This window comes from Mesocricetus auratus, unplaced genomic scaffold (genome assembly GCF_017639785.1).
Source record: "Mesocricetus auratus isolate SY011 unplaced genomic scaffold, BCM_Maur_2.0 Super-Scaffold_6730, whole genome shotgun sequence".
Classification (NCBI taxonomy): domain Eukaryota; kingdom Metazoa; phylum Chordata; class Mammalia; order Rodentia; family Cricetidae; genus Mesocricetus; species Mesocricetus auratus.
In genome coordinates this window covers 87,723,009-87,735,083 of record NW_024429184.1, presented here as the reverse complement: position 1 = coordinate 87,735,083, position 12,075 = coordinate 87,723,009, and the positions used below count along the sequence as shown (strand labels likewise).

Here is a 12,075-nt window from a genome sequence, read left to right as displayed (position 1 = left end):
TTCCCAGCATCCATGTCACCCCCATCAGGCAGCTCACAAGCACCTGTAACCCCAACACTGGGGGATCTGCCATCTTCTGAACTCCACAGGCACCTACACATTACATGCACACACACACAATATTTAAAATAAAGCCAGGCAGTGGTGGTGCATGCCTTTCAGTCCCAGCACTTGGGAGGCAGAGGCAGGCAGATCTCTGTGAGTTCAAGACTAGCCTCATCTACAAGAGCAAGTTCCAGGACAGGCTCCAAAGCTACACAGAGAAATCCTGTCTCAAAAGACAAAACCAAAACAAAACTTTAAAATAAATCTTTGAAAAATAAAACAGCCTGTGCTTTCCCACAACAAATGTCAAATAAACTGCATGTGTCCGGTTTCTAAGACTTTTCTCAATAACTTAAATTATGTGTCAAGGTCTCTTTCTTCCTCCCTTATCTCTCTCTCTCCCTTCCCCCAATAAACTCCCCACATAAAACAAATAAATGAATAGGTAGGTAGACAGACAAATTATGTGTCAGAGATGCCTACCAAATACCTTTAGTTTGATCAGTGTGTCTTCAAGGTGACTTTGAACTACTTCAGTGTGTAAAATGGCAGGGAGACACAAAAGGGAATCAAGAGATAAAGCAGGGTTCACTGAACCTTGAGTGTGTGGGTAACTACAGTTACATAGCCAACTTCTGGTGAATCTTTTCTCAGGTTGAAATATCACAGGAAAATAATAAAACCAATCTTTTTTTAAAACTACCTTTTTTATCTCCAGCAGCCTCCTTAGGTTCACTAGCCTTTTTTCCATTTTTTCCATTAGGAAAGTACTTTTCAAATCCTGTTAGAAAAGATAAAAAATATCTTCACACTAAAATTCATCAGGTGTTGTGCATATTGTTCATAAAACGGGTGAGACACCATCAAAAATCGTAACATTCCTTGGGTAGAAATACATCAAAGTCTAATACAGTTCACAATCTAGAGGTGTCAATTTCCTCACCTGTACAATGTTCACTAGTGGGTGACATATTTCCCCCACTACCATCAGACAGAAGCTGAAGTCAGGGTATAGACACAGAGGACAGATAACAGCTAGTCATCCTGAAGCCAACCTATGTACCCACATAGGAAGCCCCTCCCAGGGCATGTTCCTTTAACAAGAACACAGGGCACCAGAGGCAGATTGAGCACTTACCTTTGGGAGGTCGGGAACACAATCTTTGATAAGCAGCAATGACATCCCTCAGAAGAGAGTTTCTGGTTGTTGTCTGCACTGTAGCATATTGATAAAGCTGCAACATGACATCAAAATAAGAGCATGACGGCTATTCCAAAAAACAGAGGAAAAGGACTTCATTCCTAACATCCAAGAGAGTTATGAACTTCCCCTTGGGAAGAACCAAGGCTTGATGGCACAAGGCTACTCTATTCTAGCATCAGAACCAGGAAATGAACACTAACCACCCAAAAAAATGGGTCTTCAAGATCAGACACAATCCGGACTACAGTCTAATTATAAATACCTATGAACTCATTCACCTGGGCAATATTTATCTGATTTGAAGCACCCAAAGATAAACTCTGGCCCAAAATCTAATGTTTCGCACTGAATCGTTTTTCAGGTACTTACCTAAAGTTACAAGCCAGCACTACTTATAAACAATGCTAACTTTACCTCTCTTCTATGATAAGAAAGTCAGGGCTAACTGTCAATCCTTACACTAGGCAACTGCTAAAGATGGGCTGTCATCTTGACAAGAATCGCAGCCTTAGGAAAGTCTACTATAGACACATCTCTGCTTGGAAACATGCTACTAAGAAGCTGTTTGGGGGCTGGGGTTTGGCTCAACAGGAAAGCTCATACTTAACGTGTAGGCCCTGGGTCTGAACTCTAGCACCACAAAATTGCCATCAACAATTACTTGCAGGGGCTGAGGATGCTCAAAGTGAGGTTCATCTGTATTAGTTATTCTATTAGTTACTGCAGTCCAGTCTCTTCTGTGGTCTGATGAGAAAAATGAAGCAGCATCCTCTCAAGTAGGACAACTCACACCCACTTGGGTGTGCAAGCACCACCAGAAAGGCAAGTATTAGAGAAAATAAGGAGACACAAGCCCTTGCACACTGCTAGTGAGATGTAATAGCCAAGCCACTCTGGAACAGTTTGGCAAATTCTCAGCATGTAATGTAGGGGGGCCAGTCAGACACTGAAGTGGGTGAAGACACTTACCACCAAGCCTGATGACCTAGGTTCAATCACCTTCAGAACTCACATGGCATCCTCTAACTTCCACTTAAGTGTCATGGCATGCACATGTACGCACACATGCAGAAGCAAGGAGAACACAATGCATGATAGCTTGGTGATGGGAAAGTCCTGTGTATATGTTAATAAAGCACTGTTGGCCAATGGGGAAGCAAGATAGGTGGGACTAGGAGTCCAGGAGGACTCTGGGTAGGAGAAACACAGGGAGTCAAGATGTAACCACCATAGGGGTAAGAAGCCCAGACCCTTTTCTCCGGAAAGAGAAATACTTAGATTAACAATTATGGGGTAAATACTTAAGTCAGAGCTAGCCAGTAAGAAACAAGCAAGGCCAACAGCTTCATAATTAATACAGCATCTTGTGTGTTATTTGGGGACTACAATGTGGCAGAGCCCAGGCGACTGATGGGGAAAAACCAAAGTGGCTGGTAAGGAAAAGACTTCACTCTACAGCTTGGGATGGAACTAGGCACATAGTTACACTCTACAAACATCTGTCACCTCAAAAATACCCTGGGTGGGGGGAGGGCTAGAGCTCAGTGGTTAAAAACATGTTACTCTTGCATAGGACACAGGTTCAGTTCCCAGCAAGCACATGGTGGCTCACAAGAGTCTGCAAATCAATTTTAGGGATCAAAGTCTTTCCTGACCTTCTTGTGCACCAGGTATGCATGAGGCACAAATACACAGAGGCAGGCAAAACACTGAGACATCATTCACATAAAACACATGAATCTAAAGGTTTAATGCCTTCTGGAGCTGAGGATGTAGCAGAGGGTGTAGTTTCTCTAGTATGCCTGAAGCCCTGGGTTTGATGTCCCAGCACCAAACAATAAACCAGGCATGGGCCACGACAACTGTAATTCCAGCTCTCAGGAAACAGAGGCAGGAGGATAACATGCTCAAGGTCATCCTGGGCTACATACATCCTATGTAGCAAAGAAATGTTCAGGTTATCATTTATATAACGCCAGTATTGGGGAGTATATGTCACACACACCTACACTAATTAGCTATAGCTGTCTGAAACAAGGACTTCCTTACGTCTGGTGACTCACAGGTACAACAGTCCCAGTATGCCTTTTAATATGAGACTCAACCTTCTCAGGCAGATCCCGGAGTCCAATGTTCACTGACTGTAAAGGGATCAGATGAGCAAGGTGAGATGGGAGAACAGACGAACACTGCACAGATGGCATACAATAGGAAAGTACACAGTGGAAAAGGTAAGGACTCAAATCAACACACGGATGACAAGGGAGCTTCGAAGCAAATGTCCCAAACAAGTACCCTCAGCAATCCCTACCCACGGCTTCTGTTCTCGTGTCCCACTAGTGAAAAACACTCAGAAAAGAAAAAACGTTTACATGAGCTGGTGTGGTGGTGCATAGCTGTAACCCCTGCACTTGAGAGACGGGAGACAGAAGAATCAGGACTTCAAGACCAACCTCAGCAATGAAGAATGCTTGAGGCCAATTTGGGTTTAGTTGCTATTTTCTGGTGGTGGTGGGGAGGTATTGGTTGGTTGGGCAGTGGTGGGTTTTGGTCATTATTCCTTGAATGCTAGGGCATAAAAATTATTTACAAACCATATTTATTAGGTATTAAATTAATCTAGAGATGAACGTGTACGGGAAGAGCCAGCCTGACGAGGAGGAGCAGGTGGGAGATTAAGGCTAGCCTGGGCTACAGTAAGACCTAGACTCAACAATCCCCAAACAAAACATAAACAAACCAAAGCACACAGAAGTGCGAGCATCTTATGACTTTGGTACGGGTCCTAGCATCAATGCCCTGTGGATACTGAGAGCCTGCTCTAGCTTGTAAGTGAAGGGGCTGAACTAACGTCGGTGAGGGCAATGACCAGCTAGTAAGTGGTCAAGCCTGGTTCCAGTGACTAATCGCATTCCTCAACCGCCATGCTATGTACCTCTAGGTAAAACCTGGGCTGGACTGGCAGACAGCAAGAAGCTGTGTCATGGTCCTGCCAACACAGCATCACTTCAATAAAATGTACCAGATCGTGTGTGACCCTACACCAGCAGTGAACCCTCATGATAGGTGCTGTTATGCAACAAAATACACAGGCCCTACGGTGAGCAGTATATTTATGACACCAGTGATATTTGCCGGTGTGTTCAGGAAGCCAGCAACGGCCCCATTCAACAGATGGGAAAGGGAGGTACCACAGCCCGCTCTCTCCCCTCCAGCTCCTCGGTGCAGCTCACTCGTCCGTCGCTTTCCAGTGCCACGAAAGCCAGCCAGGCCACGGCAGCAAGCAGCAAAGCCGGGGCGTGACCTTCCCGGGCTCCCGGCGCCACTCACGGCAGCGCGGCCCACACGGCCCGCGGGAGACCAGGGGACTCAGGCCGTCACGCGTCAGGCCAGTGACCTTGACACCTGCGCCCGCGCCGGAAGCCGGCCGAAGCGAGCAGCGGCGACGCGGGACTCACCGTGCGGAGGAAGGGCCGCTGCCCCGGACCCAGGCAGCGGCTGGGCACGAGTAGCGGAGGGAGGCCGCGACGGCAGCCGCCCCTGCCCCACAGCAGCAGGCAGCGGTGAGCCATGGCGGGCTCGGCCCGCTCCCGGGCGCGCGCAGGCACGGAGCCAAGGCGGGCGAGCGGCGGCGACCCTCAGCTTCCGCAGCTAATCGGTTCTCCGGGAAATGCGCGCCAGCGGCGCAGGGGACCCGCGGCGGTACGCGAACACACGCTCCACACGCGTACGTCGCGCCCCGCCCCGGCGTGCGGACGTCGACGTGCCCTCTAGGCGGCCGACCACGCCCTCAGGACGGGAGGGGCTGGAGCAAAGTGCCGGAGCCTGACTGGAGGCGGGACTAAAAGAGGAGCAGGGTGTGGCCGTGGGCGGGGCCCAGTAAGAAGTAGAACCGGATTGGGGCGTGGCTCACGAGGGAGATGGGCGGAGATAGGGCGTGGTTGGAGCAGGACTACAGAGGGGCGTGGCTGGAGGAGGGCCCTGGAGGCGGGGTCAAAGGATGAATGGGACAGGGTCGAATGCTACTGTGGAGGCGGGGCCCAAAGAGGACAGCAGAGGCGGGGTCAAATGAGAGGGGCGGGCGAGAGGCGGGGAGGACGAAGGAAAGGGTGAAAGGAGCAAATGGAGGTGGAACCGAAAGAGTAGCGGGGCAGGTAAGGCGGGGCTAAGGGAGACACCAAAGAATGAAAATGGGAGGGGCCAAATAAGGAGCGCTGGATTGGAGCGTGTACCTTAAGGAATTGACATACTTAACAAAGGCTATATGGAAAAGGACTTGTTTTTTTTCATTCAGGACTGGAGACCGCTGATCTTGTTTGACATTTTAGCATTCACTCTTTCACTCATCAAATACTTAGTTAAGTGATTGCTCACTGTCAGGCCCGTGGCCAGGCTCTGCAAAGGCCACAACGCAGATATTGACTTATTTTTCTTTTGAATTTTGGGACAGGGTCTACTATGCAGCTCTAGCTGTCCTCACACACTACTGTGAATTGAAGTTATGTTAACGATTCTACCATTGCTGACTGACAAGTCAAAACTACGTGATTGAGCTGGGTGGGGTTGGCACTTGCCTTTAATCCAGGCACTCAGGAGACAGAGGCAGGCAGATTTCTGTGAGTTGGAGACCAGTCTGATCTACAAAAGAGCTAGTTCCAGGACAGCCTCCAAAGCCACAGAGAAATCCTGTCTCGAAAAACCAAACAAAAACAAAAACAAACTATGTGAAGAGTTGGAATGTTGCAAAACCAGAACCAAATTGTCTTGGGCTATGTTTAGTCCCTTTAGTAACCCTAAGTGTTATTTATCCTTGTGTCTAACCTAACATCAACATGACTAAATTAAACCTCATTAATATTTATAACAAACTTCTGCACCACTGGCATGTGTGAAGGCCTGAATTCCGTTCCCAGTGCCATAAACAAGGGGAAAAGGAATCTTCCTGTGCACAGTATTTTCAGGGCTCTTTATGTAAGCATTTCAACGGATCTGATGGGATGGACAGGGATAGATTCTGGCACTCCGGAGTCACAGAATACTGAGTGTTACAGCTCAGACAGAAAGGTATTCTGGCACTCGGGAGCCAAGGAATACCACAAGTCACAGTAAGCATAGCAACTTATAGCCCTGCCTCAGGGAAAGGCTTCCCCAGTGTATTAGCTCGGCTCCAGGAGGAGAGGGTCTCTCCAGCGAAGTTTTTACAGTTCAGCTCCAGTCCCCAGAGAACAAGTATAACAACTTCAGATCACCAGGGGAAGGTTCCCCCAGCGAAAAGTGTTACAGCCCTGCTCTGCTCTGCTCTGCCCAGGGTGGTCTCTGTTCCCTCAAAAGAAGGTCTCACCCAAACCTCATTCAAGAAATTTTTGGGGAGGGAAGAATCCAGGAGAGTGGCTGCCCTCTGCCATCCTGGAAGCACGAACAGCCAGAAGCTGAAAAGGCACAGGGTTTATATAGGGCTTCTCAGGGGCAGAGTTTTCCAGGGAGAGTTCCAGAGTGGGGATTGGTCAGATTTCAGTCCCTGAGTTTACGATGGCTAGATCTCCTGCTCAGGGATTGGTTGGTTTTTCTGCACAGGTTTAGGGTCAGATTTGGCTCTGGTTTCAGGGCCAATGTGTGTTTCTTTCTCTGGTCCTTTTTAGCCTTTGGCTCTAGTTTTAGGGCCAGGGTGTATTTCTTTCACTGACTCAGATTCCAGGGAGAAAGTGTATTTCTTTGGCACTGGTTTCAGGGTCAGGGTACATTTCTTTGTTTCTGGTTGCAGGGCCAAAGTGTGTTTCTTTGGCTCTGCTCAGGGTATGTTTCTTTGGCTGTACCCTTTTCCCTACATTTTACCCAGACAACCATGGATCATAAAAAGATGACAAGAAGCAAGGCCCTGCACTCTATGCTTGCTAGCGACAGTGAAACAAAACTAGAAATCTGTATCAGAAAAATCCCAGGAATGGGACTGGAGGATGACCCAATGACAGGTTCCCATATGGGATTTCCACAAATATTTCATTTTGGTTTCTCCTTCCCTAAGCTTTCCCTCCCTTATGTACCCCTTTGCCCCAGTTTCCCCCTTCCACATTATTCTATTGTTTTCTCTACCCCATTCCCACAAAGCCTCTCTTTTTCTATTCTGGTTTCCTAGCCTTAACCCTCATTTAATTCCACCTTACAGTATTTGTCTTTCTGAGTCTGGGTTACCTCGATGTATGTTTTCCAGTTTCACCCATTTTCCTCCAAGTTTCTTTCTTTCTTTTTTGTTTGTTTGTTACCAATAGCAAAAACCTTGTCTTGTTTTGTTTTTGTTTTTTGGCTTTTGTTTTTTGAGACAGGGTTTCTCTGTGTAGCCTTTGCTGTCCTGGAACTCCCTTTGTGGATCAGGCTGGCTTTGAACTCACAGACCTCCACCTACCTCTGCCTCCTGAGTGCTGGGATTAAAGGCATTCGCTAACGTGTCTGGCAAGAAGGGAATTCTCTAGTTCTGTAAGAACAGCACCATGCTGGTACCAAAACCAGATGAACATCAGACAATATACCTTACATATGTACATGAAAAGCCTGAACAAAATTCCAGAAAACCAAATATCGAGTTAGGTGCACTCTTACATATTTAAAATACTCATCATGCGCAAATGAGACTAATTTTTGTTTGTTTGTTTTTCGAGACAGGATTTCTCTGTGGCTTTGGAGGCTGTCTTGGAACTAGCTCTTGTAGACCAGGCTGGCCTCGAACTCACAGAGATCCGCCTGCCTCTGCTCCTGCCTCCTGAGTGCTGGGATTAAAGACGTACACCATCAACGCCTGTCAAGACGAATTTAGATGTGAAAAGTTGGTGAACACAAAACCAAAAAAAAAAAATCAAGTTAATAAATTGATGGGAAAAAAATCACACAAGGTATTGGGAAAGGCACCCAGTACCATTACCTGATAAAAATATTCATAAAGGAACATTCCTTAATTTGACAAAGGAACTTGTGGGGACACCCCAGTTAACATCGGAGTCAGGGGTAAAAGATTGAAAATTCAGTAAGCCATAGCTTCATATTTACTGTGACAGGAGGTATGGCCAGTTTTTTCAAAGGCAGTAAGTATCTGTAAGATGTGGAGAAACTGGAACCTCCACCTGTGGGAATGAGAGAGAGAGAGAGAGAGAGAGAGAGAGAGAGAGAGAGAGAGAGAGAATGTGGCTAGTGAGCGAAGGCTCCCAGGGTAAGATCACTTGTCGCTCTTATAAAACCCTGAGTTCCCAATATCGAAGAGATGATTTAAATTTAAGAGCTGGGTGTGGTAGTGTACACCTTCAATCCCAGCATTCAGGAGGCAGAAGCGGATCTTTGTGAGTTTGATGTCAGCCTGGTCTACAGAGTGAGTTCCAGGGCAACCAGGGCTACACATCAAAATAATGATGATGATGATGATGATAAATAAATAAAAAGAAAGAAAGTGTGTGGCACTTTAGGAGACAGGGGTGTTGTGGAATATTATTTTAACTGGGCAAGGATGTTGTTATAATAACTCTTCCCGCCAGCCTGGTCCCAGTGCCACGCTAACCCCAAATAACACACAGAGACTCTATTAGTTACTGTGCTGTTGGCCAATATCTAGGGCTTCTTATTGACTAACTCTATCTTAAGTATTAACCCATAACTACTAATACATGTATTTCTACAAGGTCTTATCTTACTGAGAACACCAGACTCATGTGTCCCCTCCTCCCAGAATCCTCCTTATCTCCTAAGCCCGACTATCTTGCTTCCCTATTGACCAACAGTATGTTACTCATCAACCAATAAGAGAAGCATATGTATAGAAGACTTCCCCCATCAGGATGTGTTACATTTTTTTATGCTGTGGAATATTAATTTAACTGTGTAAAGGTGTGTTACATTTGTTTCTGCTGCATTTGTTTAATGATGTAAGGATGTGTAATTAATTATGTAAAGATGTGCTACATTTGTTTTATTTTGCCTGCCTAAGGTACCTGATTAGTCTAATAAAAAATTGAATAGCCATACCAGGCTATGGGGGCACATGCCTTTAATTCCAGCAGAGGCAGAGGCAGAGGGATCTCTGTAAGTTTGAGGCCAGCCTGGTCTACAGAGGGAGTGCCAGGAAAGGCTCCAAATCTACACAGAGAAACCCTGTCGGGGGGTGCTGAATGGCCAATAGCTAGGCAGAGAAATGATAGGTGGGGCTGGAGGACAGAAAGAAAAGAGAAGAGAACAAGAGAGGAGAGAACAAGGGAGACATCCGGGGCTAGAAGCTAGGCATCCTTCACCAGTCAGGAGAAGCAATGAAAGTAAGATACACAGAAAGAAAGAAAGAAAGGTAAAAAGCAAAAGGAAGTTAAAAAGAAATAATTTAAAAGATTTAGCTAGAAACCAGCCTAAACTAGGCCGAGCATCCAAAACTAATTAAATCCCCATGTCATCATTTGGGAGCTGGTTGGTAGCCCAAAGCATATAGCCTGGTACACTGGGAGTTGGAGGATTTTGAAGTTAAGGCCCATCTGGGCTACAGAGTGAAATCTGGTCTCTAAAACAAACAAGGACTGGTAAGAGGTGTCAGCCTGTAAAAGTGCTTGCTGTGCAAGCCTGATGACCTAAGTTTAATCCTGAGAACCCACATAAAGGTGGAAGAAGAGAACCATCACCTAAAGTCGTACACACACACATACACGCACACACACATGCACGCACGCACGAACGCACACACACACTCTTCATCCACATGGTGCTGGAGGAATTTGGGGGGGGCAAAGGCCCTTAACATTCATAAAAGGAAGAAACACAGATGGTCTAAGTTGGCACATGGGATGGTGCCCAGTGTCTCTATCCATCACAGACAGGTAGTTTTAAGGCATACCTAGAGCTGGACATGGTTGTGCACATCTGTGTTCACAGAAGTGGAAAGACTGAGACAGGAGGATGGCAAGTTCAAAGACAGCCTGTGCTACATAGTCAGACCTTACCTCAAAAAGCGAAGTAAGCAGAGCTGGGTGTGGTGGCTCATGTCTATACTCCCAGCATTTGGGAAGCTAAGGGTCACTAGCCTGGCCTACACAATAAGAGCAGGGTAAGCCTGAGCTCATAAAGAAGCAAATTAAAAACTTCTTGATTTCCCTTTCTTCTATTCTCACCAACAGCTTGTCTATGCATGAATCCATGTTCCATATGTATTATAAAATATACACTGTATTCTTTCATGAAGTTCTATTTGAATATACATAGAGTTCTGCGTTATATGTAGCTTTGTATGTTAATAGCATTGAGTCCCCTTTTTGCTTTCTTTTCTTCCAGTACTGGGTATGGAAACCAGAGCCTCACACATACCAGACAGCTAAGGCCCAGCCCAGCTCCCCCGCTCAGCATTTTGTCATCTCCATTATGTTCTGGATGCTTGTAAGTTTTCCAGCCAAGGCCGGGTGTCCACTTTATTGCTCTCCAGCTTCCTCTTTGGACTGGGTCTCGGGCTGAGCTTGGAACTCACTGTTTAAGTTAGTCTGGCTGACCATTCCCCAGCTCTGGGGTTACAGGCATGTGCCACCACACCCTGCTTCTTACATGGGTGCTGGGGATCTGAACTCAGGACTTCATGCTTGCACAGCAAGCAATTTACCCGCTCTGCCATCTTGTCAGACCCCAAGGAGCATTGAAATAGCTTCTCATGTATTTCCAGTTCAGATGATAAAATAAATATTTACATTATGTATATGTAAGCTAGCAAACATCCTCGGCATATTTTACTTAGGATAGGGTCTCACTTAAAACTCACTGTATAGACCAGGCTGGCCTCTGCCTCTGGCACTGAGATATATCCCCAGCCTTTCTCTTCTTCTTTTTTACTTTCTGTTCACTTCCTTTTTCTTTTTTCTGTCTTTAGCATTTTATTCTTTTCAAATTTTGAGGCAATCTCAGTGAGTTTCTCAGAATAGCCATGAATTTACTGTGTTATCCCAAGCAGGCCCTGAACTTGTGATCCTCTTTCCTCAGTCTTCCAGGTACCTGGAATGCCAACAAAACAAAACAAAAACAAACAAACAAACAAAAAAACAGGTAGGGGGCTGGAGAGATGGCTCAGGGGTTAAAAGCACTGATTGCTCTTCCAGAGGTCCTGAGTTCAATTCCTGGCAACCACATGGTGGCTCACAACCACCTTGAATGAGATCTGGTGCCCTCCGCTGGCATGCAGGCAGAAGACTGTATATACAACAAATAAATAAAATATTAAAAAAAAAAACAGATAGTAATTTGCTTTGGTTCAGGACAGGAGCTTGGGATTGCCCAAGTGCGCAGTGCTGCATGTATTTGTCCACTAGGTGACAGGAGAGCTCTACAAAGCTCTCCAAGACACCCAGCATCTATTTGTGTTTCAAAAAGCCTTAAAATAAAGTGGGGCTGGGTGGCATAAGTCTTTTAATTCCAACATTGGAAAACAGAGCTAGGCAGATCTCTGAGTTCAAAGCTAGCCTGGTCTACAAAGAAAGTTCCAGTACAGCCAGGGCTATACAGAGAAACCCTATCTCAAACAACAACAAACAAGAATTAAAAAAAAAAAACCCACAAAACTTAAAGACAGGTTTGGATTTCTTTTGAAGTCATCATTAAATGATTTTACTACAGCCCTTAAGAGTCCATCTGTTGAAATCCTAAGATTTTGCCAGAAGACAAAGCCGTGTGCAAGATCTACTCCAGTTAATGTATCTCAGGGGAAACACCCCAAAAATGTCCATTTAAGATTGGCTAGAGCCGGGTGGTGGTGGCGCACCCCTTTAATCCCAGCACTCGGGAAGCAGAGGCAGGCGGATCTCTGTGAGTTTGAGATCAGCCTGGTCTTA

The 12,075-nt window shown here is 46.0% G+C and overlaps 2 protein-coding genes across 3 annotated transcripts in view; one reads left to right on the top strand and one right to left on the bottom strand.

Annotated features, from left to right (window-relative positions):
* Afg3l2 (AFG3 like matrix AAA peptidase subunit 2) overlaps window positions 1-4,970 on the bottom strand; it is a 40,083-nt gene extending 35,113 nt beyond the window's left edge. The window contains exons 1-3 of the mRNA XM_040741671.1: window positions 4,708-4,970; window positions 1,184-1,280; window positions 729-826 (exon numbers count right to left, since the gene is read on the bottom strand). Coding sequence (XP_040597605.1) covers window positions 729-826; window positions 1,184-1,280; window positions 4,708-4,821 — 309 coding nt within the window. The 5' untranslated portion in view covers window positions 4,822-4,970. The remainder of the gene's footprint in view (window positions 1-728; window positions 827-1,183; window positions 1,281-4,707) is intronic.
* Window positions 4,722-12,075, top strand: part of Prelid3a (PRELI domain containing 3A) — a 29,862-nt gene continuing 22,508 nt past the window's right edge. Inside the window, exons 1-2 of one of the 2 annotated variants that reach the window (XM_005074643.4) lie at window positions 4,722-4,812; window positions 10,538-10,639. In XM_005074643.4, the coding sequence (XP_005074700.2) occupies window positions 10,625-10,639 (15 nt within the window). In that variant the 5' untranslated portion in view covers window positions 4,722-4,812; window positions 10,538-10,624. Of the gene's footprint in view, window positions 4,813-5,336; window positions 5,404-10,537; window positions 10,640-12,075 lie in introns of those variants that run through there. The other variant, XM_040741669.1, reaches the window with a different exon arrangement.